At 41.2% G+C, this 19,949-nt stretch overlaps 1 protein-coding gene across 50 annotated transcripts in view; it reads right to left on the bottom strand.

The window, feature by feature from the left end:
* The window catches only part of RUBCN (rubicon autophagy regulator), a 68,132-nt gene that overhangs the window by 21,048 nt on the left and 27,135 nt on the right, over positions 1–19,949 (bottom strand). For 10 of the 50 annotated variants that reach the window (XM_070583549.1, XM_070583558.1, XM_070583543.1 and 7 more), the window contains 6 exons: positions 8,382–8,468; positions 6,180–6,339; positions 5,438–5,544; positions 4,246–4,402; positions 3,082–3,615; positions 1,617–1,661 (listed from right to left, as the gene is read on the bottom strand). In XM_070583549.1, the coding sequence (XP_070439650.1) occupies positions 1,617–1,661; positions 3,082–3,615; positions 4,246–4,402; positions 5,438–5,544; positions 6,180–6,339; positions 8,382–8,468 (1,090 nt within the window). Of the gene's footprint in view, positions 1–1,616; positions 1,662–3,081; positions 3,616–4,245; positions 4,403–5,437; positions 5,545–6,179; positions 6,401–8,381; positions 8,469–19,949 lie in introns of all 50 variants that reach the window. The other 40 variants (XM_070583588.1, XM_070583578.1, XM_070583568.1 and 37 more) reach the window with 7 other exon arrangements.

Genomic DNA, 19,949 nt, shown 5'->3' on the forward strand with positions numbered 1-19,949 from the left:
AATTTGTCATACCTACAAATTTAACCCACTTCTGAATTGGCAGAATAACAACATAAAATCTAGCAATGTCCTAAAAGAAGCATTAAGACAATGCTAGAAAAGCCAGAGATGATGGCCTTATAACCAAAGGGCTCAGCCACAGGGCTGCAGACCCAGCCTCACTGGAGAAGGAAGGGAGACATTTCAAGAGAAGACTAGCAAAGTATGAAATCCCTGGGTAGAAGTATTCAAGGAACAGTGAAAGTTAGGAGTGGGGAAACAGCAGCAGGCAGGGCTTGCAGGAAATGAGAAACTGATATTCTCCAAAGGAAAACACAAAGTTCCCGGTGCCACAGAAGGAAGAGCAGGTAGAAAAGCTGTGGGTGCCTGAGAAATGAGGAGGATGCTCCAAGAGAATGAAGGATTGGGCTGCATTCAACCCACTTCCCGGACAGATGGTGCCAACTTGTCAGCTGCTCCTCTCACAAAAATGCTACTGTGTGGTAAGAGAGAACCTGTGTTCTCTTCTCCTTGGCCTCAAAGATTTCTGGTGGTCCTGGCAGTGGGCTCTGCTCCTCAATACTGAACTGAAGACAAAGCAGCAGTCACCATGATACCCTGGTAAGAAACTAAGACTTGGAAGGGAACTTTGAGGTCCCCAGTCAAACTCAGTGTACAACACACACTCCAACACCAGCACCCTTTTCCTTTACATGTGAACACCACCCAGCTTTTGCTTACTGAGCTCACTACCTCCTGATGCTGCCCATTCAACTGAACAGCTCTAATTCTTAGAATTTCCTCATGTAACACTTGAAATCTGTCTTCTTACAATTTCTCATCTCCTTAAGAACTACAATGCTCTTCTAAATGATGGTCCCGCCCACTTATTCCTCTTTAATGTTCTCTTTTCCAGGCTAACATCCCCAGTGGCTTCACCCATTACCAGGAAGCCATGGTTTTCAGTCCTCCCTCACCACTCTGTCTTGCAGATATATTCTAGTCTGGAGTCATGGAGTCATTAACATCTCCATGAATTATGGAACCCAGAATGGAAAACAAGATTCAGTTTGAACACCACCATGAAAATCAAAGAAACTTAAATCACTAGAAAATTCCTGTGCAATGGCTGGAACAGGTGGATGGGGACTTTTAAGGGAAGGAAGATGGGTGAAAGAAAAAGGAAACGGTACTCTAGGACAGGCAAGAAACATGCACCCACAGCCAAAACCACAGAAAGGGGAGAAAACGCATTCTGGTGTTAATTCAAGGGGAATAAAGTAATCCATAGTAAGTCTATTATAAGAAAAATTCTGCCACTGATTCATCACGATGTCTTAGACAAATATTGGGCCTCACTTTCACCCTGGGGCAAACAGGATTGATAAGTCTTGACTCTGCCTCCCAGAAGCTTGTTACGAGACTGAATGAAGCATCTGGAAGATGTGGGCAGAAAACATATCATAAAAAATCTTGGCGCTATTTTACAGACAGGTCCAAGCTTCACAGCAGGACCAGACTAGACAGATTTGATTTGACACCAGAATGGAAAAGGAGGTTCTGAACCAAGCAATGTGGTCACAGAGGAGCAGGAGGAGGATGAGGCAGTGGACAGAAAGGAGGACTGGCTCCCAAACCTGCAATGGGATCTTCAACTATAATGGTGATATTCCTGAGGCCTCCTGTACGTAGACAGACACGTGCAGAGGAGAGTGCAGAGGAAACGAGAATAGAGAGAGTGAGAAAAAGAGTGTCCTTTTATCTAGCAGAGGAGGGGACTTAACTCCCGAGAGGGAACCCTAGTGCTGAAGTAGTCAGCTACTGAACCCTAGCAGCTGACTCATACAGGAAGCTACACATGACCCACACTCCCTCAGACCCTTCTGCTTAGGTTTTCCCTGGGTCCCTTTTCCAATGCAGGTTACCGTGTTTCTGGAATCCACGTGGATTCCAGAATGGGGGCAGGGAAGTTTCACATGCTCAAAGACCAGTGGCCTGGAGTACAGCAGACACCAGGCCTGCAGCAGGAGATGTGAAGTGAGGATCTAACCCAAGTACTCTTCACATCTAAGAAAGCTCGTGGGAAGACAGGCTTTGATTTGGAGACTTTTTTTCCTGAAGAGTTCCAATAAGCCAAACCACATTCTTAAGGGGAAAATAGAAACAAAAGTTTGTCATTCATAAGTTTTAAATGAGGGCCTTAGCTCTCAACTTTCTAGAAATTACAAACAGAAATCAACAGCAGCTCCAGTTACTAATGGAAATCCCCCCTTTTTGCTTGTTTTCTAAATTTTTTTTATATTTTATTTTTATATTTTATTTCTAGGGCTCTCTCACCCAGAACTGGCTTTGAGCAAAAAGGTCCACATTCCACTCACTGTTAGGGAGATTCTTCTACAAATGAAACCCAACCAAAGCCTGCTAGGCACGAATAACCCAGGGCAGATGATGGCAGAGAGATGGCAAAAGCAATGAGACCCACCTTCCCCATGCCTAGGGTGCTCTCTGCTAGCAGCTGGTATTTGTGTGAAGGAGGCCCCAGTGGCCCCTCCTTACCTGACTGCCTTTCAACCTGAATTAGTGATGCAGCAGTCAGTGCCCCAACTTATTTACAAGGTCATATCACCCCACACTCACTATATCCCTAGTTTTAATGAAGAAACCCTAATGTCAATTTGCCTCTCTCATATTAGTATTACATCCTGACCAAACTTATCAGGAATCATAGGAAGGGGAGGAATTTAACGGGATTATTTTTAAAGCTCATTAGTACTTCCCCTCTATGTAAGAGACACATTTAAAACTTGAACTATGATGAGTTACACTATCCTCTGATGCTAAGAAACTACTGAAAGAATTGAGGAAAGCATTTAACATTCAGCAATGTAAAAAGGAATACACATAAATATTCTCTAGAGAGACTTCTTGGGTATCCATATTACATTACAAACTTCTCTCTTTTATTACAAGCAAGATATCCATCATGTCATCAGAAACATAACTTCTCTTCCTATCATTTGAAGACCCTTAAGAAGAAACTTTCCCTTCTACCCTAAATTCAGGGGGCCACCTTCGTAACTAGGGGCTAGTGATTATCATTACCTAGGGCTCCTCTGGAGGCAATGTTGGTATCAGAATGGGAGCGAGTATGACTCCTCTTTGTTTCACTGGTGACAGTGAGTGTCTGCCCCTCTGAGAAGCTGGACCTGCGAAGGATGCTGGACAGCTGGCTCTGCCCGCCTCCCTCCTGGTCCCCTAGTGACGAAGCAGCAGAATCTGGCTTCTGGGAGCTGCTGGACGAGAACAAGTTGGAGCTGCTGCTCTCGGCATTGCTGCTGTGACTCTGACAGCTCGCAGTCCGGCCTCGGGGGTCCACGTTGCCGATGGCCAAGTACTCAGGCCCCTCACTGGCATCACTTGGGGAATCGTTCCGGCTGCTGACCCAGGATGCTTCTATGGGGCTGGTTAAAGTGCTGGAGCTCATCTCATTTGGAGTGGAGGGGGAATCCCTGGCTAATGCAGGGATTGGAAGCAGGGGGGCTTGGGTGGTTTGATCCTCTACTGGTGAGGTGTGCCCTCTGCTTTCTCGAGGTCCCTGGGGAGGGCCAGAGAGTGAAAAGGAAGTAGATCTTCTTTCTAGGGTATAAAACGAAAGAGAAGGGAAAGGTGAGCTGGAAGTCTTTGGTACATATAAAGGGCTTCTCCACAATTAAGGACCAAACTCCCTATCAGTACTGGGTGCCCAGGACACCTGGTGTCACCTCAGTAAAAGTCATTTGAGGTAAGTAAAAAATTACTTAGAAGCAGCTAAGCAAAGCACATGGGCTCTTGAGACAGTGGCTTCATTGCTTATTCATATGCTTTTCTGATCCATAAAAAGAGCAATAATAATAACACCTACCTCACAGGACTGTTTTGAGGATCAAATGAGATAATATACACAAACTGGATTATAACAGATCCTGGAATGTGGTAGGCACTCAATAAATGTTACCTATGATTACTGAAATGCCTTCTTGGCAATGTGGATTAGAAACCCAGAAGAATCTAAAAACATCTCTCTTTCCTGTTACTTTAATGATTCTATTGAATTATCTTAGGTCAGTTGCTATATAACTTTTTAAGATGTTCATTTTTAATGACATGAAGTTTGACAAACTGCACGAACCCAAGGCTTTGTCTACACTCAGCCTGTGAGCAGGCACCAAGTCTTCTACTTTCCAGGGCTGGGGATACACGGTATGACTACCCTTCCTGCCCCCATACCTGAGCTGTGGTTGGGTACGGATTGATGAAGGCTAGAGAAGGACCCAAAGTAGGAATGCTGAGCGTAGCTGGTTGGAGGGGTATATGTGGAACCAGGCAGAGCTGTCAGGCTCTGGCTCTTTGTCACGAGCAGCGGGCTCTCATGCTTTCTGGCAAACTACAAAAAAACATGTGTCAGAATCAAGGACAGAGACCTTGGGGCATTCAGGGGTATTCAGCACTACAGAAACGCTGATAGAAGCTGACCTTTGGCAGCAGACTTGGACTGCAGCCAGAGCCTGTAGATATAGCATAGCTACCCCCTATTAGAACATACAACTTCAAAACCTTGAAGTCCTGCCATATACCACAGCTTCTGTCCCTGGAATCCTAGGGGGTAAACCTGGAGTGCTTTATCATGGATGCAGTACAACAAAATGCTCAAGACTATGCATGTGGAGTCAGAAATCAGAGAGACTAGGGTTCAAACCCAGACCCTATCACTTACAGGCTATTTGGTCCAAACTTTGGGTAAGTGACTTACCCTGTCCCTCGATGGCGTCCTTTATAAAATGAGATTAATGCCTACCTTATAGAATTGTGAGGATTAAATGAGATGATGCATGTATTGTGCATACACCACGGCTGGCACATAGAAAGTATTCAATAGATGGTAACCAAGAATCAAAACTTAAAAACCAAGAGAGATAGGGAATCCCTGCCTAAAAGAAGGAGGGACTGTGATTCCATTCTAGCTGATGTACTGATATTAGTGATGGGGTGAGTGAATTGGAGGGTTAACAATAAGCAACAAAATTTTCTTTATACTTCAAGGACAAAAATGATCCTGTGTAACACTAGGCCATACTACGTCTAATGCTACAAGTCCTACTCCTGATTCAAAATCATCCCTCTTCTCCCTAGCAATTTGCCAAGCTTGCCCTTAAGGAGGTGCTTACTTAGACTCAGGATTTTAAAAAAAGAGTTTAAAAAACAGACACCTCCTTCTTCAAACAGACCTAAGCTTAGACTTTTCACTTCAATAAGTACTTTACGGTAACTCCCCTTCTTCTCCAAGTTTTTTTTTTTCTTTTTAATAAAAGCCTTTCAGTCCACAACTGCCTAAGTGAAGAAGTAGTTTGTCACATAAGGTTACATCATGGTGAATTTGAGGGACCCAGCACAGACACAGATAATCCCTTGCCCCCTTTACCATAGACGCATCAATCTGAGCCAAGAGACGGGGGTTGTTCTGTTCCACTGCTTCCAGGCATTGGAGCATGGCCGTGACGTGGGCGTTGCTTAGCAGGAAAGCAGTATCTGTGGAGAGAAAAGCTACTGCAGAGATGGAGCCCACTGGGGAGATCTTTAGCTTCCTTGTGTGGCCCGGGGAGAAGCTCAGGGAAGAAGAGAGGGAAAAAGTAAAAATGACTTGAGGAAAATCATGCTATTTGTGGAGAGAAGAGGAATCAGGGACAAATAAAGTCTAGGATAGGCTAAGCAATGTGCAATATAGCAGAGGGGCTACAACAAGAGGCTTCAAATTCAGAAAGTCCCAGATTTGAATTCTGTTGCTAGGTGACTTTTGGCCAAGTCACCTAAACCTCCTTGGACTCTGCTTCCCTGATTGAAAAACAGAGGTATTAATACTGACCTCTCAGGGATGTGGGGAAGAGCATATGTATAAAAAGTACAAAAGTGACTGGCACATAGGAAACTCAGTACATGGTAGTTACTCTCACTGGTTTGTGAGTATGGGAATAGGAGAACACCTCAACATAAAGTCTGATTGTGTCTTACACAGCAGGTGAGAGAGAAGACTGGATGGGTGTTTCTGATCAGAATGTCTATGGCATCAAGTGAGGCCCTGGGATAAGAGTCAGTGTACAAGAAGCGTAAAGTGGAAGAGCATGAGGAATACGGGCAACAATCCTGGCTAAGTGACCTTTACGTACCTGTGTAGAATTTTCTGATATACTGTCTATCCCCAAGCAGAGTTCGAAGCTGGGCTGAGAGACAGTGGCACTGCAAGCTATGCTGCAGCCACAACTCTGCAACGGCACGCTCACTCACACCATCAGTGCCGCTCTCACCATTCTCATGCAAGTTGATGAACTGGGAGGCAAAGAGGCAGGAGTCAAAAGATACATCCTGGTAAACACAGCAAAATTGAGGCCTGGTGATTTGAGACAGGAAAGAGGAGGCAATCAGAGGTATTTTTCCTCCAGCTAGCATCTAGAGGTTACTGAGCAAGGAGAGGGAAGGAAGGGATTAACGGCTCCACTGCTAGATTGGGCCACTGGAGAGGGACTAAGCAGTTAAGTCCTCAAAGGCAGCTCCAGGAGAGGACAAAGCTGCTACATCTGTCTCTTTATGTTCTAACTCCAAAGAGACATCAACTCTGGGGTATTCAGAGGGAAGATAAACTTGACGTTCTGGCCTCTCTCACAGAGTTCTCTATTTCAGATGGCCGCCAGAAAACAATGCAACAAAAACCTGGGGGAAAGGATCCAGGAAAAATGCCATCAAAGGTTCTCCACCAAAGAGAAACAATCTCTTGTTGGCTCTGGGCACAGCATTCTCTACTGGAACTTCCTTCTACTTGGCTGTTCCTAAAAACAAGGTCTCAGAGCCCAGGGTTAGTGCAAAAAAATGTATGGATGGCAATTTCAGATAGCTTCTAAGAGGAAATGTCTACAGCAATACATTTTAGAAAAGGAAGTTAGAGAAGGTTTTGGTGGGAAAAATAAAAGTAAGAAAGACAAAGAAAATCTATGTAAGAAAACCATTAGGCTCTGGCCTTTTCTCACAAAAAAGGCCAGTCTGACACCTTGTGATTTGGTTCTCTGATCATTTAAAAACAAATGACTTTTCCTCACATCATCTCAACAATGAATCTGGCAGTGGGTGGGGTATACATGAAATAATACTGGCCATGTACCAACAAGTGTTAAAGACGAGTGACAGATATTTTAGGGTTCATTACACTATTTTCTTTAATTTTGTATATTTTTCAAATTTTCCATAATAAAGAGTTAAATAAACAGATACATAAATTTGACAGTGATTGATCTGGAACTAGCTGTGTAACTCTGGCCAAGTCACCAAGCTTCCCTGAGCTCTTGTTTCCCTGACTGCAAATCAGGAGTACTATGTTGAGCTGAGAGGACAGGAGAGTAGGGTGCTACAAGGGTAGCCAAAACTGTTAGGAAATGTTTGGCTCCATTTGACCCTGGCCTTCAGAAACCTCACATTTCTTTCTAATTGGTGCATCCTCTTCTCAAAAAACACAGTTATCAGCATATGAGTCCAACTTCCCCCAACCACTTCAGGGAACTGTCACCATTTGCCCAGGATTTTGAAAAGCTTCATTCTGGTCCCACTATGCAGATGTTTTGAAAATAACAAAACTTTTGCACTCCTTCCCCAGAGGAGAGAAAGTGGCCCAGAGCAATGGGTTTTCAAGGTTTATTTTTTTTTTAATTTTTTTGAGGAAGATTAGCCCTGAGCTAACATCTGCCGCCAATCCTCCTTTTTGCTGAGGAAGACTGGGCCTGAGCTAACATCCATGCCCATCTTCCTCTACTTTGTATGTGGGATGCCTGCCACAGCATGGCTTCACAAGAGGTGCTAAGGTCCGCACCTGGGATCCGAACTAGCGAACCCCAGGCTGCCAAAGCAGAACATGCGAACTTAACTGCTGCGCCACCAGGCTGGCCCTCAAGGTTTATTTTTATTTTCATTTATTTTTTGCTGAGGAAGATTAGGCCTGAGCTAACATCTGTTGCAAATCTCCCTCTTTTTTCCTTGAGGAAGTCTAGCCCTGAGCTAACATCTGTGCCAATCTTCCACCACTTTACATGTGGATCACTGCCACAGCATGGCTGACAAGTGGTGTAGGTCTGAGCCCAGGATCTGAACTGGTGAACCTGGGCCGCTGAAGTGGAGCATGTGAACTTAACCAGTATGCCACGGGGCCAGCCCCAATTTCAAGGTTTATTTTTTAAAGCAAATAATCCTCACCTCCAAATCAGTCCTACAGGGATAATTTCCTGCTCTCAATTAACAGGAAACTTGACTCACCATCCTTTTAGTCTAGGAGACTCTTAAGACAGAACATCAAACAACAAAGCCTTGTGGTTACCTTCACTTCTTACCTTCTCCACATGAAGGGCCGAGTGGGGACTGAGCCAGCGGATGTCTTTCACAAATTGCCAGTAATCAGTCTGGCGGCAACACACCTGCTGTGGGAACGCATAAGGTGAACAAATCACTACCATTTTGGACCAAATCTAGTTCTAGTGTTAACATTCAAAGAGAGAGAAAAAAATATAACTCTTTCCTTGCCTCAACCAAGGTTCTCAGCACCAATCAAAGGAATATATACACATATTCATCCTTTTAAAGGATAATCGTTAAAAATTATTTTAATGATTCTTTTGGGCATTCTTTTGCATATAATATAGAAGGTTATATAATGAAAATAATCCGTTTTCTCCCATTCAGTTTCCTAGAACATAATTCTTAAAACTGGTGAAGAGTTATTTGTTAAAAGTCAGAGATGGAAGTCTTCAGTTCTTTCTGCAAAATAAAGTAAGGAAAGACCTGCTTTTCCCAGGCAACCCAGGTCAAGAAAGAGCTGTTTTAAGGGTCAAATAAATGCTCAGTCCTACATAAAATAGTCTCACACTGGAAGAGGCCTGAACCTGGCAAAAAAATGTTTATATCATGAAAACCTCTTATTTTTTGAGAGTCCTTTCTGAGCTTACTGGGCACAAGCTAAAACTGAAATCTAAATAATGTAGAAATATAGAGCTGGCACAAGTATTAAGAGACAGACTAGTCAATGGGACAAAATAAACAGCCTATAAAGAGTCTTTAAAATATATCAGAACTTAACCTATGATCCAAGAAGCGTCTTAAACGTCATGGACCTCCCACCTAGTCTAGGAAAGTGGAAGTAAGAATTAGAAGTGTCAGGTGTACAGGATCTTTTGCCAGTTAGAGTCACGGAGACTTTTAGTATTTTGGCAGCAGTGTGGCAGTGTTTCTGGACTCTGTTCTGTGGCTTAGTGGATACTGACTGGCCAGAGGTGGGCAGCAGTGGGATATCAACTCCAGAATGTCTCCTGGTTATGTCACATATAAGTGAATAGCATCTAAACTTGGTTTCCTTTCTTTAGGCAAAATTTTAGGCTCAGAAATGAAATAGGGGACATCACTACAGATCCTTGAACATTATAAAGAAATATAATAAACAACTCTCTGCTCACAAATTTGATAACCTAGGTGAAATGGACCAATTCCTTGAAAGATACAACCTGCCAAAACTCATGAAGAAGAAATAGTTAGTCTGATTAGGCCTATATCTATTAAAGAAATTAAATCAACAATTAAAACCTTCCAAAACAGAAAGCACCAGGCCTAGATGGGTTCACTGGTGAATTCTACTAAACATTTAAAGAAGAAATTATACCAATTCCCTACCATCTCTTTCAGAAGATAGAAGCAGAGGGAATACTTCCCACATCATTCTATGAGGCCAGCATTATCCTAATACTAAAACCAGAAAAAGACAACACAAGAAAAGAAAACTATGGACCAATACCTCTCATGAATATAGATGCAAAAGTCCTCAACAAAATACTAGCAAATCAAATCCAACAATGTATAAAAAGATTTATATACCATGACCAAGTGGGATTTATCCCAAGTATGCAAGGCTGATTCAACATTCCAAAATCAATTACTGTAATCCATCACATCAACAGGCTAAAAAAGAAAAATCATATGATCATATCAATAGATACAGAAAAAGCATTTGACAAAATCCAACACCCATTCATGATAAAAAATCTCAGTAAACTAGGAACAGTGGGGAACCTCCTCACTTTTTGATAAAGAAAATCTACAAAAACCTACTGCTATTATCATATTTAACAGTGAGAAGCTCAAAGTTCCCCCAGTAAGATCAAGAACAAGGCAAGGATGTCCCCTCTTACCACTGCTTTTTAACATTCTACTGGAGTCCTAGCTAATGCAATAAGACAAGAAAAGGAAATAAAAGGTATACATATTGGGAAGAAAGAAATAAAATTGTCTTTGTTCACAGATGAAATGATCGTCTAAGTAGAAACTTAGAAAGAATCAACAAAAAAATGCCTAGAACTAGTAAGTGATTATAGCAAGGTTGTGGGATACATGGTTAACACACAAAAGTCAACTGCTTCCCTATATCCCAGCAATGAACAAGTGGAATTTGAAATTAAACACACATTACAATTTACATTAGCCCCTGTAAAAATGAAATACTTACCCATAAATCTAACAAAATATGTATAAGATCTGTATAAGGAAAACTACAAAACTCTGATGAAAGATACCAAAGAACTATATAAATGCAGAGATAATACATGTTCATGAGCAGGAAGACTCAATGTTGCCAAGATGTCAGTTCTTCCCACTTGATCTATAGATTCAAAGCAACCCAATCAAAACCCCAGCAAATTATTTTGTGGATATCAACAAACTGATTCCAAAGTTTATACGAAGAGGCCAAAGACCCAGAATAGCCAACACAATACTGAAGGTGAAGAACAGAGTTTTTCTTCAAAAAAGACTGATACTATCTGACTTTACAACATACAATGAAGACACAGTAATCAAGACAGTATAGTATTGGAAAAAGAATAAACAAATAGATCAGTGAAACAGAATAGAGAACCCAGAAATAGACCCACATAGATATAGTCAAACAATCTTCGACAAAGGAGTAAAGGCAATACAATGGAGCAAAAATAGTCTTTTCAACAAATAGTGCTGAAGCACTGGACATTTACATGCAAAAAAAATGAACCTAGATACAGACCTTATACTTTTCACAAAAATTAACTCAAAATGAATCACAAACCTAACTGTAAAACACAAAACTATAAACCTCCTAGAAGATAACATAGAAAACCTAGATGACTTTGGGTATGGTGATTACATTCCAGATACAAGACCAAAGGCATGATCCATGAAAGAAAGAACTGATCAGCTGGACTTCATTAAAATTAAAATTCTGCTCTGTGACAGACAGTATCAAGAGAATGAGAAGACAAGCCAAAGACTGGGAGAAATATTTGCAAAAGACACATCTGATAAAGTGTTACCTAAAATATACAAAGAACTGTTAAAACTCAACAATAAGAAAACAAATAATCTGACTTTTAAAAAATGGGCCAAAGACCTTAACAGACACCTCACCAAAGAAGATGGCAAACAAGCACATGAAAAGATGTGCCACATCATCTGTCATCAGGGAAATGTAAATTAAAACAACACAATACCACTATACACCTATTAGAATGGCCAAAATCCAGAACACTGACAACACCAAAAGCTGACAAGGATGTGGAGCAAAAGCAAATCTCATTCATTGCTGGTGGCAGTGCAAAATGGAACAATCACTTTGGAAAACAGTTTGGTAGTTTCTTACAAAACTAAACATTCTCTTACTGTATGATCCAGCAATAGCACTCCTTGGTATTACCCAAAGGAGCTGAAAATGAATGTCCACACAAAAACCTCAATAAAAACTTGATGTCAGAGTGATGTCAGCATCAACGCAGAGTAAGCTGTTCCCTTAGTCTTAACTCCCTAAATTACAACCAAACAGACATTCATTAACCAACAGAGGATTCCATACACAGCACAACAGGATGCCTGAGAGATCCATGCAGCCATACATCTGAAGATGGGGGTACTGGATCCCTCGTAAGCAGTGGAAGGAGGTGAGCAGATCCCCTCTTCCTCCCCAGTGGCATAAATCTAGGTCACAAGTCCTCACACAGCAGCCAGTACATGGCTCTAAGAGGAGGTGGGAGAGCAGGCAGGCCTGCAGGTGAACACTTTTGCTTTCAGAGTTGCAGCCTGGCCAAGGGGAACACTTCGCACTGAGTGGCATGGCTCAGCCACCACAAGGGTGCTCTCATCAAGTGCAGCAGCCCAGGTGAATCACCCAAGAGTCCGGAGTGGGCCTGCAGGTGAGAAAGAAAGTGCCCCTCCCCTCTCCCCTAGTGCACCATCTCAGCAGGTCCCGACCAAGGCAGCAGTTCCACACCAGAGCACTTGTGCATGTGTGAGACCTGCCAAGCAGCTGCAGCCAGGGGGCAAATGCAGACGAGCCCTATCAGCACAACTTTCAGGAAATGCAGTGGGTTCAGAAAACACAGCACCTGCCCCCTCAGAGGTGGCAGGTGGAATCTGCGACCTGATACTACCACTATGCACCAGCAAAGGATCATATCATCAAACACCATGAAGAACTACATTAACACTCCAGAGAAGAAGGAAAATGATGTCTCCAGAAACCAATCCTGAGCTCACAGAAATTTACAATCTAAAATGATGAAGAATTCAAAATAGTTGTCATAAAGAAACTCAAGTTACAAGAAAACTCAGAAAGACAGCTCTATGAACTCAGGAATAAAATTAATGAGCAGAAAGAATACTTCATAAAAGAGATTAAAACTCTAATAAAAAAATGAAACAAATTCTGGAGAAGAAAAACACAACTAATGAGATAAAAAAACAATCTAGAAACCTTAAAAAACAGAGGTGACATTATGAAGAACAGAATTACTAATTTAGAGGATAGAAATATAGAAATACTTCAGGTGGAGTAGGAGGGAGAACTAAGATTTTTTTTAAATGAGGAAATTCTTTGAGAAATATCCGATTCAACTAGGAAAAGCAATCTAAGAATTATAGGTATTCCAGAGGGAGATGTGAGGAAGAAAGGAGCAGAGAGCTTGTTCAAAGAAATAATAGATGAGAACTTTCCAAACCTGGAGAAGAAACTGGACTTACAAGTATATGAAGTCAATGGAAGTCCTAATTACATCAGTGAAAAAAGACCTTCTCCATATAATAGTATAACTGGCAAAATTCAATAACAAAGAAACAATATTAAGGGCAGCAAGGAGGAAGAGAATAATTCACAAAGGAACTGCTATCAGGCTTTCAGTGGATTTCTCAGGAGAAACCTTACGGGCTAGGAGCAACTGGAATGACATATTCAAAATACTGAAAGACAGAAACTTTCAGCCAAGAATACTCTATCCAGCAAAACTATCCTTCAGATACGATGGAGAAATAAAGCTTTCCCAGATGAACAAAAGCTGAGGGAGTTCATCGCCACTAGACCTCCCTTACAAGCAAGGATCAAGGATCATACCTGAAACAAAAAGCAAAGGTTTACAAAGCCTTGAGCAAGGAGAGAAATAGACAGACAAAATCAGAAAATTACAGCTCTTTATCAGAACAGGTTAGCAAACAATTATAACATAAAAGATAAAAGGAAGGAAAGCGTCAAAAATAACTATAAACACCTCATTTTAATCATAAACTTGCAACACAAAACAGAATAAGTTGTGACAACAATAACTCAGATGGGGAAGAGGAAAGAGATGGTACCTATTTAGACTAATGAGATAAGACGTTATCAGAAAATGGACTATTTCATCTATGAGATCTTTTATACAAACTTCATGGTAACCACTAAACAAAAAATCAGAGCAGAGACACAAAACACAAATGAAGAGAAAGCTGAGAAAACGGTCACAGAAAACCACCAAACTGAAATGGCAGTCAGAAATAGAAGGGAAATATAGAACAACTGGAAAACAAGAGATAAAATGGCAGTATTAAGCCCTGATATATCAATAGTCACTCTAAATGTAGATGGATTGAATTCTCCAATCAAAAGACAGAGAGTGGCTGGATGGATTAAAAAACAAGACCAACAATATGCTGTCTTCAGGAAACACATTTCAGCTCTAAAGACAAATACAGGCTCATAGTGAAGGGATGAAAGATACTTGAAGCTAATGGCAAACAAAAGAAAGCAGGTGTTGCCTTACTTATATCAGACAAAGCAGACTTGAAAATAAAAAAGGCAGTGAGAGACAAAGAGGGGCACTATATAATGATAAAAGGGACATTCCACCAAAATGATGTAATACTTATGAATATATATGCACCTAACACAGGTGCACCGAAGTATATAAAACAACTATTAATAAACCTAAAGGGAGAAATTAACAGCAACACAATAATAGTAGGGGACCTCAAAATCCCACTTACATCAATGGATAGATCATCCAGACAGACAGTCAACACGGAAATAGTGGCCTACATGAAAAACCAGACCAGATAGACTTAAGAGATATATATAGAACATTCCATCCAAAAACAGCAGAATACACATTCTCCTAAGTGCACATGGAACATTCTCAAAGATAGACCATATATTGGGAAGCAAGGCAAGGCTCAATAAATTTAAGAAGATTGAAATCCTATCAAGCATCTTTTCTGACCACAGTGCTATAACACTAGAAATCAACCACAAGAAAAAAAGCTGAGAAAGTGACAAATATGTGAAGACTAAACAACATGCTATTGAACAAGTATTGGATCAATTAAGGAATCAAATAAGAAATTAAAAAATACCTGGAGACAAATGAAAATGAAAATACATGATACCAACACTTGTGGGATGCAACAAAAGTGGTTCTAAGAGGGAAATTCATAGCAACACAAGCCCACTTCAACAAACAAGAAAAATCTCAAATAGGTAATCTTAAATTACACCTAACAGAACTAGAAAAAGAAGAACAAAGTCAGCAGAAGGAGGGAAATAATAAAAATTAGAGCAGAAATAAATGAAACAGAGACTAAAAAAAAAAAAACAGTAGAAAGGATCAATGAAACTAAGAGCTGGTTCTTTGAGGAGATAAACAAAATTGACAAACCCTTAGTTAGACTCACTAAGAAAACATGAAAGAAGGCTCAAATAAATAAAATTAGAAATGAAAGAGGAGAAATTACAACAGATACCACAGAAAGACAAAGGATTATAAGAGATTACTATGAAAAGCTATATGCCAACAAACTGGATAACCTAGAAGAAACAGATAAATTCTTAGACTCATACAACCTCCCAAAACCGAATCAAGAAGAAACAGAGAATCGGAATAGAGCAATCACAAGTAAAGAGACTGAAACAGTAATCAAAAACTTCCCAAAAAGCAAAAATCCAGGACCAGATGGCTTCTTCAGAGAATTCTACCAAACATTCAAAGAAGATTTAATACCAATCCTTCTCAAGCTATTCCAAAAAATTGAAGATGACAGAAGGCTTCCTAACTCATTCTATGAGGCCAATATCACCCTGATATCAAAACCACACAAGGACAACACAAGAAGGAAAATTACAGGCCAATATCTCTGATGAACAGAGATGCAAAAATTCTCAATAAAATATTGGCAAACCAAATACAGCAATACATTAAAAAGATCATACACCATGATCAAGTGGGAGTTATACCAGAGACACAGAGATGGTTCAGTTCAACATCAGCAAATCAATCGATGTGATACACCACATTAACAAAATGAGGCATAAAAATCACATGATCATCTCAATAGATGCAGAGAAAGCATTTGACAAGAACCAACATCAATTTACAATAAAACCTTTCAATAAAATAGGTATAGAAGGAAAGTACCTCAACATAATAAAGACCATATATGACAAAGCCACAGCCAACATCATACTCAACAGGGAAAAACTGAAAGCCATCCCTCTGAGAACAGAAACAAGACAGGAGTGTCCACTCCTGCCACTCTTATTCAACATAGTACTGGAGGTTTCGACCAGAGAAATTAAGAAAGAAAAAAGAAATAAAAGGTATCCAAGTTGGAAAGGACAAAGTGAAACTCTTGCTGTTTGCAGATGACATGATCTTATATATAGAAAACCCTAAAGAACCCACCAGAAAACTATTAGAAATAATCAACAACTACAGCAAAGTTGCAGGGTACAAAATCAACTTACAAAAATCGGCTGCATTTCTATACTCCAATAATGAACTAGCAGAAATAGAACTTAAGAATACAATCCCATTTACAATTGCATCAAGAAGAATAAAATATATAGGAATAAATTTAACCATAGAGATGAAAGACCTATACATGAAAACTATAAGATATCATTGAAAGAAATCAAAGAAACAGAAATAAATGGACAAATGGAAAGAAATGGAAAGACATTCCATGCTCATGATTGGAAGAGTTAAAATGTCCATACCACCCAAAGCAATCTACAGATTCAATGCAATCCCAACCAGAATCCCAATGACTTTCTTCACGGAAATAGAACAAAAAATCCTAAAATTCATATGGGGCAACCAAAGACCCTGAATAGCCAAAGCAATCCTGAGAAAAAAGAACAAAGCTGGAGGCATCACAATCCCTGACTTCATAATATACTACAAAGCTATAGTAATCAAAACAGCATGGTACTGGTACAGAAACAGGCACATAGATCAACGGAACAGAATTGAAAGCTCAGAAATAAAACGACACATCTATGGACAGCTAATCTTCGACAAAGGGGCTAAGAACATACAATGGAGAAAAGATAATCTCTTCAAAAAATGGTTCTGGGAAAACTGGGCAGCCACATGGAAAAGAATGAAAGTAGACCACTATCTTACGCCACACACAAAAATTAACTCAAAATGGATCAAAGACTTGAAGGTAAGACCTGAAACCACAAAACTTCTGGAAGAAAACAGAGGTAGTACACTCTTTGACATCAATCTTAAAAGGATCTTTTTGAATACCATGTTTTCTCCAACAAGGGAAATACAGGAAAAAATAAACAAGTGGGACTTCATCCAACTAAGGAGCTTCTGCAAGGCAAAGGAAACCAGGATCAACACCAAAAGACAATCCACCAACTGGGAGAAAATAATTGCAAATCATATATCCAACAAGGGGTTAATCTCCATTATATATAAAGAATTCACACAACTGAACAACAAATAAACAAACAACCCGATCAAAAAATGGGCAGAGGATATGAAAAGACATTTCTTCAAAGAAGATACAAAGATGGCCAATAGACACATGAAAAAGATGCCCAACATCACTAATCATCAGAGAAATGCAAATCAAAACTACCCTAAGATACCACCTTACATCTGTTAAAATGTCTATAACCACTAAGAAAAAAAATACCAAATGTTGGAGAGGTTGCAGAGAAGAGGGAACCCTCACACACTGCTGGTGGCAATGCAAACTGGTGCAGCCGCTATGGAAAACAGCATGGAGATTTCTCAAAAAAATAAACATAGGAATACCATATGACTCAGCTATCCCACTACTGTGTATCTATCCAAAGAACGTGAAATCAACAATTCAAAGTGACTTATGCACCGATATGTTCATTGCAGCGTTATTCACAATAGCCAAGACATGGAAGCAACCCAACTGTCCATCGACTGATGATTGGATAAAGAAGATGTGTTATATATACATACAATGGAATACCACCCAGCCATAAAAACAAGACAAAATCGTCCCATTTGCAACAACATGGATGGACCTTGAGGGTATTATGTTAAGCAAAGTAAGCCAGAGAAAGACAAACACTGCAATGATTTCACTATAGCATTGTTATTCACTGTAGCATTGTTGCTAACAGCAAATTATTGGAAATGATCTAAATGTCCTCACCAGGGACCAGTTAAATCAATTATGGTACATATATACAATGGAATATTATAAAACGACAGCTGTAAAAAAGAATAAAAAAGCTTTTTATGTAATGATTTGGAATGAATTACAAGATAAGTCAAGTAAAAAAAGTATGCTGCAGAATAGTGATTACAGCACGCTTTTATTTGCGTGAAAAATCAGGAGGTTTAGCAAAGAAAATTATTCATATTTGCTTTTATAAGCATAAAAATTCTCTGGAAGGAAACTGGCAAACAGTAGTTGCCTATGGGATTGCAAGAAAATAAGACACTTCACTGTACATGGTTTTACACTTTTTGTTTTCTTAAGTGTATAAATGTACTATTTAAAAAATTAAATATTTTTTATTCAAAGCAAGTTACAGAGTGATATATACAGTACACTCTTGATATTTTAAAAAGCACATAAATGCATAGGAAAAAAATAAGAAAACTACCAAAATGTTAAAGAGTGACTGTTATTATTTGGTGTTGAGATTATGAGTGATATTAACTTTCTTCTAAATTCCTTTCAGCAGCATTTTCCAAATTTTCAATGAATAAAAATATATTACTTAAATATTTAGAAAAGAAAAATACACAGCAGTATTTACTATTATTGTTCTTTTTTAAATTGGGCCATCTATATCGCCAAGAACAGGTTTCTGCTTGGTGATGGAGAAAATGGGGATGTTTTCATTTTTCCTATTCAGCTGAGAAGTCTCAGGGACTGAGAGTCTCCACATTTCTAAGCAGCAGAAAAGGGGACATCACATATGCCTTGCCTCATGGAAGTGATGCGGGGTCGGTGAGCCGAGGAGTCGAAAGAAAGATTTCTTAGACTCTTAAGATCTGGCAGTAGTGCTCTTTTATTTAGAGAGTAGAATAGCATGGGGACAGGACCCATGGGCAGTCAGAGTTTCTGCTGCCGCTGCTTCTGCTGCCCCCGCTGGCAGGGGGACAGGGCCCATGGGCAGGCAGGGCCGCTGCTGCGGCCCCCGCTGGCATGGGGACAGGACCCATGGGCAGGCAGAGCTGGTGCGTGGGGACAGGACCCACGGGCAGTCAGAGCTCCTGCTGCTGCTGCTTCTGCTGCCCCTGCTGGCAGGGGGACAGGGCCCATGGGCAGGCAGAGCTGGTGCGTGGGGACAGGACCCACGGGCAGTCAGAGCTCCTGCTGCTGCTGCTTCTGCTGCCCCTGCTGGCAGGGGAACAGGGCCCATGGGCAGGCAGAGCTGGTGCGTGGGGACAGGACCCACGGGCAGTCAGAGCTCCTGCTGCCGCTGCTTCTGCTGCCCCCGCTGGCAGGGGGACAGGGCCCATGGGTCCTGTCCCCCTGCCAGCGGGAGCAGCAGCAGCGGCCCTGCCTGCCCATGGGCCCTGTCCCCCTGCCAGCGGGGGCAGCAGCAGCGGCCCTGCCTGCCCATGGGCCCTGTCCCCCTGCCAGCAGGGGCAGCAGCAGCGGCCCTGCCTGCCCATGGGCCCTGTCCCCCTGCCAGCGGGGGCAGCAGAAGCAGCGGCAGCAGGAGCTCTGACTGCCCGTGGGTCCTGTCCCCATGCTATTCTACTCTCTAAATAAAAGAGCACTACTGCCAGATCTTAAGAGTCTAAGAAATCTTTCTTTCGACTCCTCGGCTCACCTACCCCGCATCATTTCTGGTGGCCCGTACGGGGATCTCGCTTCATCGGCTTGTGAGCTCGAGTTCTGGTAAGAGCCCTTTTCTTCCTTGTGCCTTTCTCTTTTTCGAGGATGGATCTAAATTCACTTCTCCATCGGGAACTTTCTTGGACAGCTGTATGAATCCACGTTTGCTGCCCATGGCTACTCTATGGGGCAAATTGTGGCATTCAGCTTGAAGAGAATCAGTACCTTAAGCCTCAGGGTGATGGAGAATGAATTAATCCATTCTTTCCTGACTCTATCTCTAATAGACAAATTTTACGTGGGCACGGGTCAGCCACTTAAGTCATTAGGATGGCTGCCAATCTCCAAGACTCCCGTGGAAGGTTTCTTTTCCTAAGGCTGGATTGGGATCCCTCCCACGGCATCTGACCACTCTTCGAACTGCGGGAAGGTCCCAATCGGGACTCCAGTTCAAGGAAAGTACCAAACTCTAACCTTTGGTGGAGTATGGGAACCCCTTCTTGGGAGAATGGCTC

This window comes from Equus przewalskii, chromosome 18, assembly GCF_037783145.1.
Source record: "Equus przewalskii isolate Varuska chromosome 18, EquPr2, whole genome shotgun sequence".
Taxonomy (NCBI): domain Eukaryota; kingdom Metazoa; phylum Chordata; class Mammalia; order Perissodactyla; family Equidae; genus Equus; species Equus przewalskii.